This window comes from Heterocephalus glaber, unplaced genomic scaffold (assembly GCF_053883595.1).
Source record: "Heterocephalus glaber isolate CG9 unplaced genomic scaffold, H.glaber_assembly_v1.0 deba00000071, whole genome shotgun sequence".
NCBI lineage: Eukaryota > Metazoa > Chordata > Mammalia > Rodentia > Bathyergidae > Heterocephalus > Heterocephalus glaber.
Window position 1 is genome coordinate 34,906,243 of NW_028258137.1, and position 20,178 is coordinate 34,926,420.

The 20,178-nt window shown below is 44.9% G+C and overlaps 1 protein-coding gene across 5 annotated transcripts in view; it reads right to left on the reverse strand.

The window, feature by feature from the left end:
- The window catches only part of Nod2 (nucleotide binding oligomerization domain containing 2), a 38,850-nt gene extending 22,933 nt beyond the window's left edge, over positions 1 to 15,917 (reverse strand). For 4 of the 5 annotated variants that reach the window (XR_015449353.1, XR_015449347.1, XM_021260920.2 and 1 more), the window contains exons 1-2: positions 15,837 to 15,917; positions 10,001 to 10,467 (exon numbers count right to left, since the gene is read on the reverse strand). Coding sequence is in view for 3 of the 5 variants with exons in the window: in XM_021260920.2 (XP_021116579.1) it covers positions 10,001 to 10,459 (459 nt within the window). In the remaining 2 variants the exon portion in view is untranslated. Of the gene's footprint in view, positions 1 to 10,000; positions 10,468 to 11,970; positions 12,092 to 15,836 lie in introns of all 5 variants that reach the window. The other variant, XM_087206671.1, reaches the window with a different exon arrangement.
- Positions 15,918 to 20,178: the final 4,261 nt, after the last annotated feature.

Genomic DNA, 20,178 nt, shown 5'->3' on the forward strand with positions numbered 1-20,178 from the left:
CCTACTTCCGGGCTTTGAATCTGGCTGTGTCCCCTGCCTAGAATGCCCTCCTCCCACAAGGTACAGGTCTAATGCCGTCACCTCCTTGAAGTCTCTGCTCAACTTCCACCTGCTCAGTGATAACTCTCTGGCTTCTCTCTCTAAAATTGAAATCTTTTCTTCCCTGCCCTTTTCCCAAACTCTCCATGCCCCAACTCATTTTACTGACCTTCTATACCACTTAGCACTTTCTAACACATGTGGTGATTTGCTTCTTTCTGTTTATTTTCTACGTTCCCCAACTCGGGTGTGAACATCTCACACAAGGCTTTCTGCTTGTTTGCTCACCGGGCTTACCCACCAAGGTTTCCCCAATGCCTAGAAGAGTGCCTGGCACAGATGCAGGGTTTGAAGACTTGCTGAATGAATGAATGAATGAATGGTAACAGACTTAGAAGATTCCAGAAGCAAATTTCTAAGCCCAAAATGGGTAAGTTGAAAACCCCACAACATATACCCTAGAATCTATCTAGGGCTCTGGAACTATCAGCATCAGGGTACCTCTGGGATTAAAGGAAATAATGAAAATAAGGATGGAGTCAAAGTGGTTTATGAGCTAGATTTCTGGGTACCCTTGCCTACTCTAAGGTACTAGCAATTGTCCCTTCCTGCCATGACAAAGTCTGAAGATTTATATTCTGGAAAGGGTAAAAGAGACTCTCTGAATTGTGGTGCCAGGCACAATTAGAGAAGTGGATGTGATATCCCAACAAGGGTTTAAATGACCAAGTGCAAAATGAACACTGAATGTTGAACTTTCCCTCGCACCACTGCTGCCACCCAGCCTTCTCATCAACTGGGCACCCAGACCTCTGGCAATCAATCAGACCTTCACCTAGGGCAAGAAGTCTGTGGTCTATTCAAGGAATCTGACTTATCTAGGAGGAAAGACATATAGATAGAAATACTGCCATTTCCCAGAGTATCTAACAGTAGAATTCATAGTAGACAAGTGTTATCCATATGCCCAGTATTAAAGTCCTCCACTTCAATAAAGAAAAAGACAACTAAGGACTACCATATGCCCAAAGAAAATATCTAATATGGGCAACAGAAGCCAAACCAGTGGTGGGAAGGAGAAGCAATTTGTAGGATAAAGAGTTTATGTGAGGTGAAAAAATAACCCAATCAAGCAAGCAAACAAATAACTCAACTACCATTATGAATTTTAAATAAACAAAGAGATTGGATCCATACGGGCAAGATGCTATAACAAAGGAACAGTTAAAAATGGCTCTTGCAAAAGTATGATACCAAAAATGAAAAGTTAAAGAGTATATAAAGTTGTGACTATCATATATTAAATAGAGCAAAAAAAATACAGAGAAGGAAAATTGAAGAAAATTAGAAGGTTAGTCAAGAAAGTCTAGCAATCAAGCTATTGTAATTTCCTAAGGAAAGAAAAAAGAAAACAGAAAAAAAGAAAGTATCAGTAGAGTCATCAAGTAAATTTCCCAGAACACAAAGTCTTGAGTTTCTGGATTCAGAAGGTCCCTTGGGTATCCAGTACCCAAGGCATATTATTACGAAGTTTCAGACTGTGAAGGACTAAAAGAAAATTTGATGAGCTCCCAGAGTTACAAAAATGGTTTTAGAATTCTTAGCAGCAACTCTGGAAAGATCATACAGCAATGCCATCAATGTTCTAAAGGAAATGACAGCCAACACAGAATTTTATACCCAATCAAATTGTCAAGTAAGAGAGAAATGTTAGACACAGTCAGAAATTTTAACTTCCATACACTCATGCTAAAGAATTGAGTACAGAATTTATGATCTACCAAACAGGAGTAAGACAGGAAAGAGGAAGACATAGTATTCAAGATGCAGGAGACCCAACATAGGTGGTTATGAAGAGAAATCTTAGGATGATGGCTGTCTACTACATGTGGAGGGCCACTCATTCTCACAGAATGGAGCAGTAACTCAAGACTGAGGTATGCTGAAAGCAGTTATCTCCCAGATATCCCGGTAAGCCTGGACCTAATTAATTCTTATCTATATTTCACTTGTTTTCACCATGGACTAACATATTCCTTCTCTCAACTTCTGCTGCCTAAGTCAGCTAAAAATATTCATTTCACTCCACAGAAACACTTAACCTTGATCTACCTCTGGGAGCTAAAATAGCCTTTAGTAAGTCTTACAATTGAATGTACAGGGCAGCCTACGACCTCTGATCACATTCCTACTGGATATCCAGCACCTTTTACATACCAGCCCCATCAGATCCTCCAGTTGTAATGAGCCCTAGATTTCTCCACATCTACTCATGACCTTATCTGTCAGCCTCCAAGAACGAGTCCTCATAAACTCCCAGGAAAGGAGAAGCCAGACCCTGCTAAGTTTCCCTGAACTGGAAGCCTTCACTAACAAAGGCCAGTATTGTCCTTTCCTTACACAGCTATGTTAGACTCACTACTCATCTTTTCAAAAGAAAACAATACATTGTGTGGGGATTCATTTTAAAAGGTACAAAAACAATAAAGAAAAGCAAAGGAGTGGTTAACACAAAATTCAGAGTCGTGGTTATGTCTAGTAGCTGAAATTAAAAAAGGCCTGGGCGCTGGTAGCATTCTATTTCTTAACTTGAATGATGGGAAGATGTTTATTACTATAGCTATAAAATTTATATACTCTTCTGTAAGCACAGTACATTTTCCAATTAAGAAATGTCTAAGTTAATTCTGTGTTGGGAGCAAGCAATTCAGAGCTCAGTCTGACACCTCAGCCTCATCAACATTAGTAGATGCATGAGTCACACAGACAGCTGGTATCACAGCTGGTGTTCCCAGCCTCTGGTTTCCTAACAACTGTTAGGCCCAACTGAGCAACACCATACAGAGCACTCACATTTTACGGCAGAGAGAGAAAAGCACTAGCTTTGAGGAAAAGCAGACCTGGATTCAAATTCTAGATGGCTTCTTCCCAGATGCATGCAGTTTTTTCATTGCCAAGAAACAGCGTAGTCGGCCCGCTGCAGACAGGCAGGTCTGCGCACGCCCTACCGAGGTCCTGAGTCACGCAAAAGATGCCGAATCACCCCGCTGCAGACAGGGAGCCACCTGATTCCACAATACAAAGACTCAGAGGACACCAGACCACCAGACCAAGGTACTGAGTCCCACTGTTCCCAGCCCAGAGGTAGGGGCTTCTGAGCCGTCGTCCCACTGCTCCCGGTCCAGAGGAAGGTGCTTCCCGGTCACCATCCCTCCCGCTGCTCCCAGCCCAGACAAAAGGGCTTTTAGGCCACCTTCTGTCCCGCTGCTCCTGGTCCAGAGGAAGGGGCTTCTGAGCCACCATCCCACTGCTCCTGGTCCAGAGGAAGGGGTTTCCCACCCACCATCCCTCCGGCTGCTCCCAGCCCACAGGAAAGGGCTCTTGGGTCACCATCCCTACCGCTGCTCGCGGCCCCTGTCCCACCTCACCCAGCTCAGAGGAGGTAATCCGTGCAGGCGCTAACAGCCCCCCACCCCAGTCGAAAGGAGAAAACGCGTAAATAAGTCTCAAAACCAGACTTCCAGATCACCTACAGCAACCACAAAGGGAAATGAGATAGAACACTGTGACACTCAACCACCTGGACCCACTGAACTGGAAACAAAAGGGGATCTGGAAAAAAGGAAATCAGAAATAATTTCTCAGATAACAGGAGAAATTGTGCCCCTAGTCCAAGACATGATTAATAAATCTAGAGAGGAGCTGAGGAACATGATGGAATCCCAACATAAGAAACAAACGGAATCCATAAAACAGATGCAAGTAGATTTCCAGGAGATGAAAACTCCCTTGAAAGTCTACACAGCAGAATGAGCCAATGTGAGGACAGAATTTCAGATATAGAAGATAAGATTGCAATTAGTGACCAGGAAAAGAAAAATTGCTTCAGAATTATAAGGGAACATGAGAAATCAATCCAGCAGCTGCTAGATGATGCAAAAAAGAATAACATAAGACTGATTGGGCTCAATGAAGAAACAGGAGAGAGTGGAGATGACATAAAAAATCTCTTCACAGAAATAATGGCAGAAAACTTCCCAAGCAGGGGAAAAGAGCTTGACATACAGATAAGTGAGGCATATAGGACTCCAAATAGCCTTCATCAAAAAAAAATCTACACATAGGCATATACTTGTTAAGATTCCAGAATCACAACAGAAGAACAAAGTTCTCCAAGCAGTCAGACAAAAGAAACAAATCACATACAAAGGAAAGCCCATCAGAATCACAGCAGACTTCTCAACACAAACCATCAAGGCAAGAAGAGCTTGGAGTGACATATTGCAAGCCCTAAAAGAAAACAGCCTCCAACCCAGATTGATGTACCCTGCAAAACTATATTTCAAAATGGATGGAGAAATAAGATACTTTCATGACAAAGAGCACCTTAGGAACTTCGTGAACACCAAACCAGCACTCCAAAGAATTTTACACAATATCCTAGGAACAGACATTGAGGATCACAACCCCAGGAAGCAAAGCAGAATGTATCCTTCTGGCATGACAAGAAATTAAATGGAAAGGGGGAGAACCCAACAAAAAGAAAAAGTCATGGCAATGACAAGTCAATACGTTTCAGTTAGAACCATCAACGTTAATGGTCTCAATTCACCAATCAAAAGAAATAGACTGGCAGAATGGGTCAAGAAGCAAAATCCAACAATATGCTGCATACAAGAAATACACTTCATTCAAAAGGAAACTCATAGACTGAAAGTTAAAGGGTGGAAAACAATACTCCATGTGACAGGAACCCGAAAAAAAGCAGGAGTAGCTGTCCTCTTGGCAGATCAAGTAGATTTCAAACCAACACTGATGAGGAGAGACGAAGAAGGACGCTACATCCTTGTAAAGGGAAGAATCCAAGAGGAAGAGATGACAATCATAAATATCTATGCACCAAACACTAGTGTGCCCAACTATATAAAACAAATACTAACAGACATGAAAAGTCATATACACACTAACACAATTGTAGTGGGGGACCTCAACACCCCACTGTCGCAAATAGATAGATCAACTAGACAAAAAATAAGAAATGAAATAGTAGAACTCAATCAAACTCTTGAACAAATGAACTTAACAGATGTTTACAGAGTCTTCCACCCCACAAAATCAGAATACACATTCTTCTCAGCTGCACATGGGTCATTCTCCAAAATAGATCACATACTCACACGTAGAACATGTTTAAGTAAGTGCAAAGGAATTGAAGTTATCCCCTGTATATTATCAGACCATAGTGCGATGAAATTGGAGATCCATAGCAAAAGAAACTCAAAAAATTTCATAAACACGTGGAAATTGAACAACACACTTCTGAATAACCAATGGGTCACAGAGGAAATTAAAGAAGAAATCAGACAGTTCCTTCAATTAAATGACAATGACAATACAACATATCGGAATCTATGGGACATAATGAAAGCAGTCTTATGAGGGAAATTCATAGCAGTGAATACGCATATTAGGAAAACAGAACGAGCCCAATTAAACAACCTGATGCTGCACCTCAAGCTTCTAGAAAAAGAAGAACAGGACAACCCCAGAACTCATACAAGGGAGGAAATTATAAAGATCAGAGGAGAAATCAATGCAATGGAGACTAAGAGAATGATACAAAAAAATCAATGAAGCCAAGAGTTGGTTCTTCGAAAGAATCAACAAAATTGACAAACCTTTAGCCAACCTTGTCAGAAAAAGGAAAGAAAAGGTCCAAATCCATGCAATTAGGAATGAAAAGGGTGAAATGACAACAGACCCAGCAGAAATCCAGAGGATCATCAATACCTACTTCCAGAACCTATAGGCCAATAAGACAGACATCACAGAAGAAATGGACAGATTCTAAGATACATAAGAATTACCAAAGTTGAATGAAGAAGACCTAAAAATTCTGAACAACCCAATATCAACCAATGAAATTGAAAATGTAATTAAAAACATATCAACTAAGAAAAGCCCGGGCCCTGATGGCTTCACTGCTGAATTCTACAAGACATTTAGAGAGGAACTACTGCCACTACTGTTTAAACTCTTCAATAAAATTGAAAGGGAAGCAATACTCCCAAATTCATTCCTGGAAGCAAGCATCACCTTCATCCCCAAAGCAGAGAAAGACCCAACCGAAAAGGAGAACTATAGGCCAATCTCACTAATGAACATAGATGCCAAAATCCTTAATAAGATAATGGCAAACAGAATGCAGAAGATCATCAAGAAGATCATACACTCTGATCAAGTGGGATTCATCCCAGGGATGCAGGGATGGTTCAATATACAAAAATCAATCAATGTAATACACTATATCAACAGAGCTAAGGACAAAAACCATATGATTATCTCCATAGATGCAGAAAAAGCATTTGACAAAATCCAACATGCATTTATGCTAAAAACCCTACAAAAAATTGGAATAGTTGGTCTCTACCTCAAACTGATAGAAGTCATCTATGAAAAACCGACAGCCAATATCATACTAAATGGTCAAAAACTGAAATCCTTCACACTAAAATCAGGAACAAGACAAGGATGTCCACTATCACCACTCTTGTTCAATATAGTTCTGGAAACATTAGCCACAACAATTAGACAAGAGAAAGAAATAAAAAGAATAAAGATAGGAAATGAAGAAGTCAAATTGTCATTATTTGCAGATGACATGATACTCTATATAGAAGACCCCAAGAACTCCACCAAAAGTCTTCTAGACTTAATAACCAAATTCAGTCAAGTAGCTGCTTACAAGGTCAACACACAAAAATCAATAGCTTTCCTCTACACCAATGACAGACTCACTGAGAGAGAAATAGGGCAAATAATTCCTTTCACAATAGCATCCAAAAGACTGAAATACCTAGGAATCAACCTAATGAAAGAAATCAAAGACCTTGTCTCTGAAAACTATAGCACTCTGAAAAGACAGATTGAAGATGATATCAGAAAATGGACAGACATCCCCTGCTCCTGGGTAGGAAGGATTAATATAGTGAAAATGGCCATATTTCCAAAACTGCTATATAGATTTAATGCAATTCCAATTGAGATCCCAGCAGCATATTTCATGGACCTTGAGAAAACAATCCAAAAATTCATTTGGAACAAGACGAGACCCAGAATAGCAAAAGCAATTCTAGGTAACAGAGACATGGCAGGGGGTATCACAATCCCCAACCTGCAACTATACTACAAAGCTACTGTGATAAAAACAGCATGGTACTGGCAAAGAAACAGACCTCAGGACCAGTGGAACAGATTAGAAGATGCAGAAACAATGCCAGACACACTCAGCCATCTCATCTTTGATAAAGGAGCCAAACACCCTCACTGGAGGAAAGATAGCCTCTTTAATAAATGGTGCTGGAAAAATTGGGTTTCAACTTGCCAAAGATTAAAACTAGACCTATATCTCTCACCATGCACTAAACTAAAATCAAAATGGATTAAAGATCTAAATATTAAAATAGAAACTCTGAACCAGTTGGAACAGGGGTTAGGGAGAACCCTTGAAGACATCGGTGTAGGAAAAGATTTTATGAACAAAACCTCAGTTGCCTGTGAACTAGCACAAACAACCAACAAGTGGGATCTCTTCTTATTAAAAGACTTCTGCACAGCAAGAGAAACCACCAGCAGTGTGAAGAGACAACCCACAATGTGGGAAAAAATCTTCACCTGCTCTTCCTCAGACAAAGGTCTACCATCTCAAATCTACAAAGAACTTAAAAAGATCAGACCTCCCAAATTTAAAGACCTAATCCAAAAATGGGCATCTGAAATGAGCAGACATTTCTCAGACAAAGAAGTAGAAATAGCAAATAAATACATGAAAAAATGTTCAACATCACTGGTCATTCAAGAGATGCAAATGAAAACAATGCTGAGATTCCACTTCACTCCAGAAAGAATGGCTGCTATCATGAAATCAACCAATAACAAATGCTGGTGGGGCTGTGGGGAAAGAGGAACCCTGCTCCACTGCTAGTGGGAGTGTAGACTGGTGCAAACACTATGGAAATCCATATGGAGAGCCCTCAAAGAACTAGGACTGGAAGTCCCATTTGACCCCGCTATTCCACTGCTGGGGATCTTCCCCAAAGAATTAAAAGAATCATACCACAGTGATATATGTGCACCCATGTTCATAGCAGCACAGTTTGTAATAGCTAAAACTTGGAAACAGCCCAAATGCCTATTAACTGGAGACTGGATACAGAAAATGTGGTTTTTTAATAAAATGGAGTACTACTCAGCCATAAAAAATGAGAAATTAGAGACATTTATAGCTAAATGGATGCACATTGAGGCGATACTCTTAAGTTAAATAAATGGGACACACATGTAAATACTGAATGGTTTCTCTGGTGTGAGAAACTGAAAGTGTAAATAAGGACTAAAACGTATAATAGATAATGTGAAACAGGAAGAAAAGAAGCAAAGAGGAAGGGGAAGTGGGAGGGGTAGGGGAAAAGAAAGAAGGGAATGGAATTAATATGAGAAAATTAAAAATGGAAACAAAGTCTTTGTAAATAGGGAGGAATGGAGGGGTTGAATGGAGGGGTTGAAGGGAGGGCAGGGGAAGGGGGAAAAAACAAGAACTAAGAGAGATTATGTAAAGGTGCAAATTTCCCATTATGAATGTCATTATATTGTATACCCAAAATGTACCAATAAAATTAATTTTTAGAAAAAGACACAAAAAGCTGGTTCTCCGGGTGTAACTATAGGTTTTATGCGTTAGTTAGTGGGGACTGCATCCCATCTGATCTGTAAATACTTAATAATCCTGAGCTAGCCTTAAATCAGCCTTACAGTCCTTTATTTCATCAGTTTCAACCTAGGCTAACCTAGACTCATTGAACATTAAAAAATGATAAATTTTAAAGAAATAAAAATAAAAACCAGGAAGTCAGCAATTCAGCCCACCCTAACACTCCAATGTAATTACAATCCATTCATTCATTCAATAATTCATCTTTCTCATCAAGAAGTATTTATCAAATATCTACTATATGCAAAGCACTCTATGACAACAAACTTTAAGACAGAGCCTTGACTGTAGTAAGCACCCAATAGATTCTGGCTGAATACATGACTGAATGAGTTAATGATGAATGAATCAGTCAAGGCCTGAGGTCCCACACTGGCCCTCTGCTTTACTACTGTTACCCCAGTCACTTGCCTGTGCTCTAATTTCCCAGTCTATAAAGTAGAATGCTAATGACTGTTTTCCATTTGCCTCACAGGAAGCCTGAGAATCATTGTTTGGAGGAAAATAAAACAAAGAGTTTCAAAAACACCCAGAAGACACTTTTTTTACCTTGTGGTCTCTGTTGAATCATCATCTTTTCAGGAACAATTAAATCACAACTCTGAACATCTATGATCAGAAATCCGAGGAGGGCATTTAAACCATAGTATGTAGTGTGCTGTATTAATTATTAAACACCAACTTAATATAGTGAAGGATTATGCTCTATTGAGCTGTTAATTTAAAATAGACAGCAGTAAATGCATGCAAGAATAGAATATCATTCATAACAAATAATAGCAGTCAGAGTTGATATTAATGTGTGTTTTCCAGGTGCTAGACACTGGGTTAAGTCATTGAGTTCTCCCCAAAACCTTATAGGATAAGTACCAAACGACCATTGTCATTTTTTTACAGATGAGGAACCTGAAGTGGGAGAAGTTAAGGATGGAGAAATTCCATGTAGAAGGCTGACCTTGAACCTGCATCATACTGGCTCTAGATGCTCAGCCCTTGGCCACCACAGCCTACTTCCTCTCATCAAAGTGGTACATTGCGAGTGGTGGAGAGCAACTTTTAATTGCCTGACTAACTTTTCAGGGGGAATCCCACAGACCAAGTTACCCCATGGGGCTGACTTTCCAAGAAACATTAATCTTGGTGACTACCCATTTCCTGTGAATTCTGCTGACCCAGGATGGAGAGCCTTACCCTCTGCGATGCTGTGAAGATGGGCAACCTGATTTCATCACATTCATACTGACTAATGAAACCCCGCTCCCTGGCCACAGCCAGCACATCCTCCACGTGGCCGTAGAGCTTCCTGACAATGGCTGGTCGGTGATTCAGCAGGTCTTGGGCAGGGTGGCCTGAGTGGGGGTCCCAGCTGTTGTGCAGCTCAGGGGGCTGGCTGTCAGCCTGGGCCTCCTGGACAGCCTCAAAGAGCTTCTGACAGCCCCAGCTGCCCTTGTTCCAGACCGTGTCCAGCAGGCGCCTGGCCACATGGGAAAGAGGCTGGCCCGGGAGGCAGAGGCCCTCGTACTCTTCCCAGGAGAGCACCTCCCAGCAGAGTAGCCAGTCCAGGATCCTTTCAAAGCCCTCCAGGGACCCTGACACGAGCAGCCCCACCAGCTGGCTCCTCTGTGCCTGGAAAGCTTCCTGTGAGTTCATTTCATGACCTGGGGAAAGAAGGAGCAAGGTCAGAGCAGGACTTGTCCAGAAGCCAGGCAGGGCAGGGACAGGGCCAAGTTATCCCAGCTCAAGTTTAAGTTGGCCATGGTCCTACCCCAGGGCTATCCAGTCCAAGCTCCCCATCTTGTAGCTGTGCAGACTGAGACCTGGGGAAAGCCAGAAACTGACTTAAAGTTCCACAGAGAGTTTGAAGCAACCAAGAATTAAATCAAGATCACTGGCTCACCAGTCTTGGTGGCACACACCTGTAATCTCTGCAATCTTGGAGACTGAGGAAGAGGACCTCACATTCAAGCCCAGTGGGGACATCTCAGCAAGACACACACACACACACACACACACAGAGCTCCCACATTCATGCTTGGTCCTAGCTTAAGAAGTTTAAAAAGGCTGGGAGCTACTATGAGGAGCAGTGTCTCCTGAGGGATCAGGGAATTTGTTCCCTTTGGGGCAAGGTTCCAGCGCTCTTCCAAGCTGGCTGGATTCAGGCCAAGTAGCCTGAGGAACAGCTAATATTTATCAAGCACCTCGGTGTGCCAGGCACTCCTTTAAGTGCTTTCCTGTACGAATTCATTTAACTCTCCCAGTCCTCTACTCTGAAGTAGAGGGTATCACTAGCCCTGTTTTACAGAGGAAGAAACTGAGGCACACAGGCAAGTGATGAACCCAAGCACAACTCCACCTGCCTTATACATGGGACCCCTGAAGGGGCCTGAGCCCATTCCTGCGGACACACCACTGCTACCCAATGGGTGGCTCAGAACATTGCTGCAAGAATCCCAATCTAGGTGAAGTACAAAATCATGGTGCCATGCAGTTCAGTGGTGCACTGCCCCTTTCAGCACTACATACACACACACATACACACACACACACACACACACATGCACGTATGCACATGTCCTCACTTCCTCCCACAAACACACTCACCACCACATACACACACTGCCCTGCCACTGTCCTCAGTGGCATGGTCAGGCTCAGCCCTCAGATTCTGGTTGCTGAGAGCTATACAGCAGAGAAAATCTCTCAGCATGGTTGGTTCTGCTATTGTCACAGGGCCTGGGGACAAGGGCTGGTGTGGTGCCCAGGAAATCGAAAGTGAAAGGGTGATGGCATGAAAAAAGAAGGACACCAGCTTCTTTTTATAAATCAGGGACATTCTGGGACATTCAAGGGACCAGACGCCAAGTGGCCTGGGGAGTTTACAACTTTCCTGTTGACTGTTTATGTGTCTCATGCCCTGCTGTGCCCACCGGAAACCCAGATCCTCTCATCCTGGCATCCTGAAGCTTGGCACCACACTGGGCTTGAGGAGGAGCTGTGGGAATGTTCATGAATCAAATCCAGTGGGAGAGGACAGGGGCTGGGCCTGTGCTCTTATCACAGCTGAGGTAAGCAAGAGAAGAAATTTCCAGCTCAGAATGCTGCCAACATAAAGGGTGGAGGCCTTGTGCTGGCAAGACAGGGAAACTGAGATAGCAGGGTACCTGTGTGTCTGGCAGCTTGGGAGGGAGGACATCCCTCCTGCAGAGTCTGCTGTAAACCAGGAATTAAGGCAGTTCACCTTGGCCAAGAGGGTCTCTTCCTTGTACCCACCTCCAAGCAGGGCTAGATGTAGAGGGTTGGGGGATAACAAGAAGGTACTGTGAGCCCCCAGCACACCCCTGCCCAGGACTTGGGAAAATAACCAGTGCCCGCTCTGAGAGCAGCCCAGAAATGGGGCCAGCACCTTCCCTCAGACCCCAGCCCAGAGAGCATGGGTCCAGCCAGGAATCAAAAGAAGGTGAAAACGGGGTTGCCATAGGAGAGCACCCCCCTCTCTCACCTGGAGGATGTCCAGGGCGGGACACCTGCTATTTCTGTCCCATCTGGAGACCCTAGATCACCTGGCCCCACAGGGCCCACTAGCCAAGAAACCAGCACAGCCAGGCCATCTTTGGGCACGATCTGGGCAGGAGACAAAAGCTTGGCAGCCTTGGAGCCATCCACAGACCTCACCCTCAGGGGAAATCCCAAAAGGACCAGCAGGAAGCCAGAACCAGACAAGCAGCCCTTCAGGACTCAGGAAGTCTTGGTTGTTTTGGCTCAAAGCCTCGGGCATCCCTGTCACCATCTCCGAAAGATGGAGACACAGAGACCTGTGACACACCCAGGAGATGAGCTGCTCGTAAGCATGGCCTGTCCCAAAACCACCAAGGCCAGGGCCACCTGCACGATGCCCAGCCACACACACCCAGGCTAGTGATGGCAGGGTCCTGGCCCAGGGAAGGAGAGGCCAGTTTTCTGGAAACCTTAGAGCAAGGGGAATTCCCAAAGACCAAGAGCCAGCCCCAGTCTCCAAGCTGTAATTACCCTATCTCAATTTAAACACTTGGAAAGGAAGACCTGGCCTCTGGGCTGTCCTCACTAGCCAGCTCAGGAAGTTCCTCCTCATGTCTTAGCTTAAGTTCCTCCTGCTTCCGTTTAAATTGGGGGAGAGAGAAAGACAGGTAGATGTTTACCTATTTCATAAAAACTGTCCCTAAAATCTTCCTGAATATTTAGTACCTGGTCAGACTTCCCTTCTTCAGACCAAATGCATCTGTTTATCTCTATTGCCTTTTCCTCTCTACTTCGGTTATTACAAGTTCCAAGTCACTACTGTCCTCTCCTCCTTGCTGAAACAGAGGATAAGCAGGTGACTCACAAGGATCCTAACTTACCCCCAAGCCCACGTCTACACCCTGACACCACTTCCTTCCCCAAATCCAAGCCAGCCTGGTTTATCTGAGCCCGGGGCCAGGTGCTCTACTAAGTGCTGAAACCTCCACTGCTGGCCTGAGGGGAGAGAGGTTGGGAAGCCGACTCAGAAACACCCAGGTCCCAGGGGGACCTCTGCCTCCCCTGGGGCACTGAACCCATCCCTTCTCTCCGATAGCCAAGCTCCCCTCTCCATCCCACCTCTGAGCTTCTCTCTAAGAGGTGTCCCCACTGGGGTGCAGACAGACTAAAACCCCCTCTGGACCCCTCCCTGCTCAGCTCCAATGCCCTTTCTCCCATGGGCATCAGTCCTGGGGGCTCCCTTCTGCTGCTCCTAGGAGCACTCTTCCCACACCCCCAGGACACAGGGCTTATCTTCCCACCTCTGGGGCAGTTGTTTCTATCTCCTTGGCTAGTCTTAGTTCTGAGGACCCCAGAGCATCATGATTGGCCTCCTCTTCTCCACACCACTCCCTCCCTAAGCAACACCCCCCCGCCCCCCCGCCATGCTCTGGGCTCTAAACACCAACTTTATGTGATGATTCCCAAAATGTTATCACCAGCCCCGACCCTGGGAGCTCTTCCCAGCTGCCTCCTCAGCATCACATGCATGCCTAAGGAGCATCTCAAACAGGACAGGCACAAGGGCAAACTCCTGATCTCCTCCAAAGAGTGTCCATCTCAGTGACAGTGGTCCAAACTTCTAGGTGCTCAGACTGAAAGCCTCAGATTCATCCTTGGTCCCATCTCTTGTGCATCCCAAATCCTAGGGGCCCAACCTTCAAAAATGGATCCCAAATGTGAAAGCCTGAGGTTTTTCTCCACCTCTCTATGCCATGGTGAAGGCTCCCAGGCTCTCACCCCTACCGTCACCAGGTGAGCCTGCCAGCCTCTGGGTACAGCAGGTGACTCCTCGGCACAGAGCTCTCTGGTGTCACTCAGAGTGGTGTCACTCAAAGCCTTCACAGTGCCCTTCAAGGCCCTATGCAGTAGACCCTCACCTCCCCATTCTTTACCTTTCTGCACTCATTACCTCTTAATCCTCTACTTCCCACCCTGCTCCATCCACACTGGCCTTCTCTCTTTATTCTTATAGCAAACCAGGGCCACTCCTGTCCGGCATGCTCCTGCCTTAGGGCCTTGGTACAAGCTCTTTGCTTCACAGATGCTCTCTCCTTTCCCCTAGACCAGTGGTATTGTACCTATGGCACACGGACCGCAGTGGGCTGTTTGTCTCATTGAAAGTTCCAAAAGGTTCGCCATCACTGCCCTAGACAGTCAAATGGTTCCTAATGACTTTGTTCAATGGTCACCGTCTAGAAAGGCCTTCCCTGCCTGTGCTGTATAAAATTGCAAACCCCGTCCCAGCCCCCTGTCCTCCTTCCCTGCTTTATTTTTCTCCACTGTACTTCTCACCACGCAACATGCCAGGTGTTTACTTATTTCCTTGCTGATGCTCTTTTCGACAGTGTGCTCCATGAAGGCAGGGAGAGATGTCTGGTTTTTCTACTACTATATCCCCCATGTGTCATCCAGTGCATTGATAAAGATGGAATGAATGAATGGATGAATTTATTCAGCACATCTGCTCAGGAAGCAGATATGGATGGAGGGGCAGGATCCCCAAGGCACAGACTTGAAATGAAACTCGAGCTGCAAGACACAAACAGCCACCTTCTAAGAAGCAAGCTCCTAGGTTCAGGGTTTATGCAGCAGAAGGATTCTGACCTAGAGGGGTGGGAATGGGACTAGATGGTCCCCTTCCAGCTTCAGACCCCAAGCACAGAGAGGCCAAGGGGCCTGGAGTGACCAGCAAACCCAGGGCTCTGGCACACTGTGTTGGTAGGATGGGGACCGCAGAACAGAAGCAGTGGCAGTGAGGCTGTGACTCTGGGCTTCCTCACCAAGGGACCAGGGAAGGGTGACAGGGCAGGCTTTTCCCCTCCCCAGAACCAGGAACCTGGAGGAGACCAAGCACAGTCCATGGGGAAACTGAGGCTACAGGGCAGGGAGCCAGGGGCCCAGCCTCCAGTCCTCATCCAGCTGCAGGACATCCACCCCCATGGGGTGAGGGGAGCTTTGTAATCTGTGAGAAACAGGTAGGACCAGACGGCTGCTGCACCAGCTTGAGAAGCCAGAAGCGGCCAACAGCTGGGAGAATGCTTCCGAAGCCCTGGGTGTGGGCCTGACTGGACAGGGACAGGATTGGAACCCGGCTCTCACACTCGCCGAGGAGGTGGGCAACTTCTGTAAGAGTCAAAGGGTAGCAGGTCGGGTGAGAGATGAGGCCTAACAAGAGGAAGGAACTGCCACCCCTGGGCACAGCCTCTCCTCAGACCTCAAGGCTCCCGGGGGACGTTCGGCCCCGCCCCCAAAACCTCTTCATCCGGTTACCACAGGAGCCCCAACCCCGACACGCCCCCTTTCTTTCTACCTCTAGTCTACACCGCGGGATGCCCCCAGGGAAACTGAGGCAGCCTCTCCCCAAACCCAGCAGCCAGGACAGCTGTGGAGCCAGGTGTCCGAGTCTGGGGGCGGGACCCTCGGCGCTCATTTTCTGTGCCCCCAATCCACCCCCGGCGCAAAGCACAGGCAAGGGGTGGACGGAACTCACCGCCCAGCCACCGGCGACGAAATCCTGACTCTCTGTGTCAGCCCAGGCTCCGGCTCTGGAGCTCGGCGATCACCCCGTCCCGGCCCCTCTCCCCGCCCCGTCCCCGCCCCCGCCCCCGCCCCGGCCCCACAGCAAGGTTGCCTGAGCAGCCACGCCCCTCCTGCCAGCTGCCGGCGACTCAGGCCTCAGGCTTGCTGGTCTAGCCTGGGGCTGGATGAGACAGATGGGTTTTGCCTTGGAACTGCGGGGCCTGACTAGTGTCTGTCTGTCTTTCTTTCTTTCTTTCTTTCTTTCTTTCTTTCTTTCTTTCTTTCTTTCTTTCTTTCTTTCTTTTTCTTTCTTTCTTCCTTCCTTCCTTCCTTTCTTTCTTTCTTTTTCTTCTTTTTTTTTTCAGTACTTGGGAATGAACCCAGGACTTTTGCACTGAGCTACATCCCCAGTCCTCTTTATTTTTATTTTATTTTTTTTATTTTGAAACAGTCTTCCTATATCTCTGAATTGCCCAGGCTGGGCTTGAACTTGGGATCCTCCTGCCTCAGCTTTCCTGAGTGTTGGGATTACAGGTGTGCCACCATGCCCAGCTAGGATCTGCCTTTCTGGGCCATGTTTCAACCAGGAGGGAAAGAGAGTCCTGAGAACAACACCCCCGCCCCTGCACACACACACACACACACACACACACACACGCACGCACACACACACTAGGCCATGTTTTATGAAATAAAAAGCTAGAAAATTCTTGCTACTAGTACGAACTTGATGCCCCCTTTAAGGAATCCTCAAGTCCTTGGCCATCTATAAGCTCTAATACTGTGAGGTTCCCAAATGACACATGGGGGGAGCATGCACAGGGCCTTTAAATACAGTTGCTCATTTTTCATTTTCTATCAGTCCTTCTGCTAGGTGGAGGAGAGAGGTCCCAGTTTGGTACTCACAGAACTTGGACACCGCCTCTAACACAGCCTAGTCTACTCGGCCATGCAACAGTATCTAAACTAGCACTTAACAGCATTGTTTTGTTTCCATTAAATTTATTTTATGAGTTCCTATTCTTCCAAGCAAGTGACAGTGTTTTCCATTTAAGGTATTAATATAAATGCTCTTTTTGAAAACACTTGTATTGGGATCTTTTTTAGATATGAAGTCTTATTTAAAGAAAAAATAATCAAAATAACTGGGATTCACATAGTGCTTACAATGTCTTGGCCTTCACAGATAAATCTCACCTACAGGGTACTAATTCTTTTCATTCCTAATTTAGAGACAAAGAAACTGAAGCACAAAAAAATTAACCTATCCAAATTGTGACAACAGGGCTGAGATTTGCTCTAGGGCTTTGGCCACAAAAGTCACATCCTAACCATGCAGATTGACCTGCAAGGATGGTCACCCCATCCGTCTGTCATGGTGAAAAGCTGGAACCCCAAATGCCCAGCAGCAGGGAACAGACAGAGCACCTGGAAAACAACTCAACCCATCTTCACTATACCTCACATGCAAGCCGGGAGCAAATGCTCAGCCTGGCCTCCAGAGTAACCCCAGGGGGCAGCCACTTCTTACCCACCCGGGGTCCTCATGTCCATCATCTCTCACCTGGGTTTCCGAGAGAGCTGCTGGCCACTCTCCACTATTCCTGCTACCATCCTGCTTCAGTACAGCAGCCAGAGTTAGTCTTTTTTTTTTTTTTTTGGTACTGGGGATCGAACTCGGGTCCTTGTGCTTTCGAGGCAAGTGGCAGCACCTGAGCTAAATCCCTGGCCCAAGAGTTAGTCTTTTAAAAAGTCTAATTAGCCAGGGATTTAGCTCAGTGGTTCCACTGCCTGCCTCACAAGGGTAGGGTCCTGAGTTCGATCCCTGGCTCACACAAAAGAGGTAATTACTTCATGCATCTGTTGATGACTCCCACGTCACTTGGTAAAAGCCAGCGTCCTTACAAGCTCTCTCTCTGACCTCTCCACCACCACCACCAGTCTCCCTTCGCTCCTTTTGTTCCAGCCACCCTGGCCTCCTGGCTGGTCCTGAAATATGCCAACCTTCTGCCACCTCCAGGCCCCTGCACTTGCTGTTCCCTCTACTTGGAATGCTCTTCCTTTAGAAAACTACACGGCTCCTTCCCCACCTCTTTCAGGTCTTGGCTTACATGTGGTTTCTCAGTGACTGTTCTGTACACAACTGCAACACCCTGCTCTATTTTGTACTTTCCTGCATAGGACTTCTAGTCTCTCACCCAAGAGAACATGAGCTGTAAAGGAACAGGAATCTTCTGCCTTGTTCCCCTGCTTTATCCCAGGGCCTGGAGCAGGGCCTGGCATGTAATGAATATTTGTTAAGTGAATGTGCTAAAAAATGGTGCTGTGCTTCTAATAACCAGTGAAAATAAATAAACTACTGCAGCCCACAAGACCTGCAGCCTTGCAGTAATATTGAATGAAAGAAGCCAGATGCAAAAGCATATATACTGTGCGATATTATTTATATGAAGTTCAAAAGCAGGTGGAGCTACATTACAGTGGGAGGAGCCAGCATAGAGGGTACCACCCAGGAGGAAGTAGAGATAGTGACTAGGAACAGGCACAAAGCAGGCCTCTGGAGTGCTAGTAATGTTCTATTTTTGTTTTGAATAGTGGTTACAAGGATGCGAAACTTTGTGAAAACTGGTCAAGTTAAATACTTATGATATTTACATTTCCCTTTATGTTTGTTACATTTCACTATAAATTTATTTTTAAAAGATGCTATAGTAAAAAAAAAAAAAAAAGATGCTATAGTAAGCTGGGCATAATGAAACATAACTGTAATCCCAGATATTCAGGAAGCTGAAGCAGGAAGATCCCAAGTTTAAGGCCAGCCTGGGCAATTTAATGAGATCCTGTCTCAAATAAAATTTTAAAAAGTGTTTGGGATGTAGCTCAGTGGTGGAGCACTTGCCTATCATGAATAAGGCCCTGGGTTCAATCCCCGGTACCATTAAAAAAACTTGGATAAGGTACATTTATTAGCATACAATGATGACCACAAAATAAGGCTAAAAGTAGTTGCTTTTTAATAAGAATTACATTTTTAATTGCCAGGGCAATTTATTTAATTTTTGTTTTGTTTATTTTTGTGGAACTGGGGATTGAATCCAGGGTATTGAGTATGCTAGGCAAGTGCTCTACCACTGAACTATATCCTCACTTCTTGCCAAGGCAATTTAAGGGGGAAGAATAGTCATCCCAACAAATGTGCTGAATGCTGGATATTTACATGCAAAAGGATTGTTAAGGCTTGTGTCTAGATGTCCCCCAAAAGCCTCAAGCAGTATAGGTGGGGGTTTCTCAGAGGTGGCTGGTTCTAGGGTGTGTGACACTAGGATTGATTCATGGTGCAATGAGTACTAGGATTAAAGGTATGAGTGCTACCTGTCCTAAGTAGCCTGAATAAGATATAAGGGACAGAAAGAGCTGTGGTCATCCCTTCCGTGTTTTGCTATCTTCTGCCCACCATGAACTGTTTCTCCTCTACAATGCCACCCTGCCTTGGAGCCAGCCAATTATAGACTGAAACCTCTACAAACTGTGAGCTAAATAAACCTTTTCTCTTTTAACTTCAGGTGTCTGGTATTTTGTCTAAGCAACAAGAGAAAAGTAAATAAGATGAGGATGAATGTGGATTCCTACTTCATCCCATATACAAAAATTAATCCAAGATGGCTGAAAGACCTACATATAAGAGTTAAATATAAAATTCTTCATGGCCTCAGATGAAGCAGTGATTTCTCAGATTTGACCCCTTAAGCAACAAAAGGAAAAATATAGATAAACTGGGCTTAATCAAAGTTAAAAGCTTTTGTGCTTCAAAAATACTACCAAGAAAGTGAAAAGACAGCCAACAGAATGGGAGAAAATACTTGCAAAATGTTCCTAGAATATTGTATATCAGAGACTCCTCAAACTGGCTGAGTGTAGTGGTACATGCCAGTAATCCCAGCACTGGAAAGGTTGAGGCAGGAGGATTACTGTGAGTTCAAGTTTGAGGCCAGCCTGGGCTACACAGTGAGATCTTCAAAAAAAAAAAAAGGACTCCTCAAACTCAATAAGAAGAAGACTAAGGCAATTTTGTAAATGAGCTAAGGATTTTAATAGACATCATTACTAAGAAGATTTAGAAGTGGACAACAAGTACTTTAAAAGATGCTTGACACTGTTAATCACTAGGAAAATGCAAATCAAAACCACAATGAGATACCACATTAACACCCACAAGGGAGACCAGAGACTGAAGGAGAGAAAATAACAAGCATTGGAAAATACATGGAGAAATTGGAGCCCTCACTCATTGGTGATGGGACTGTAAAATGGTA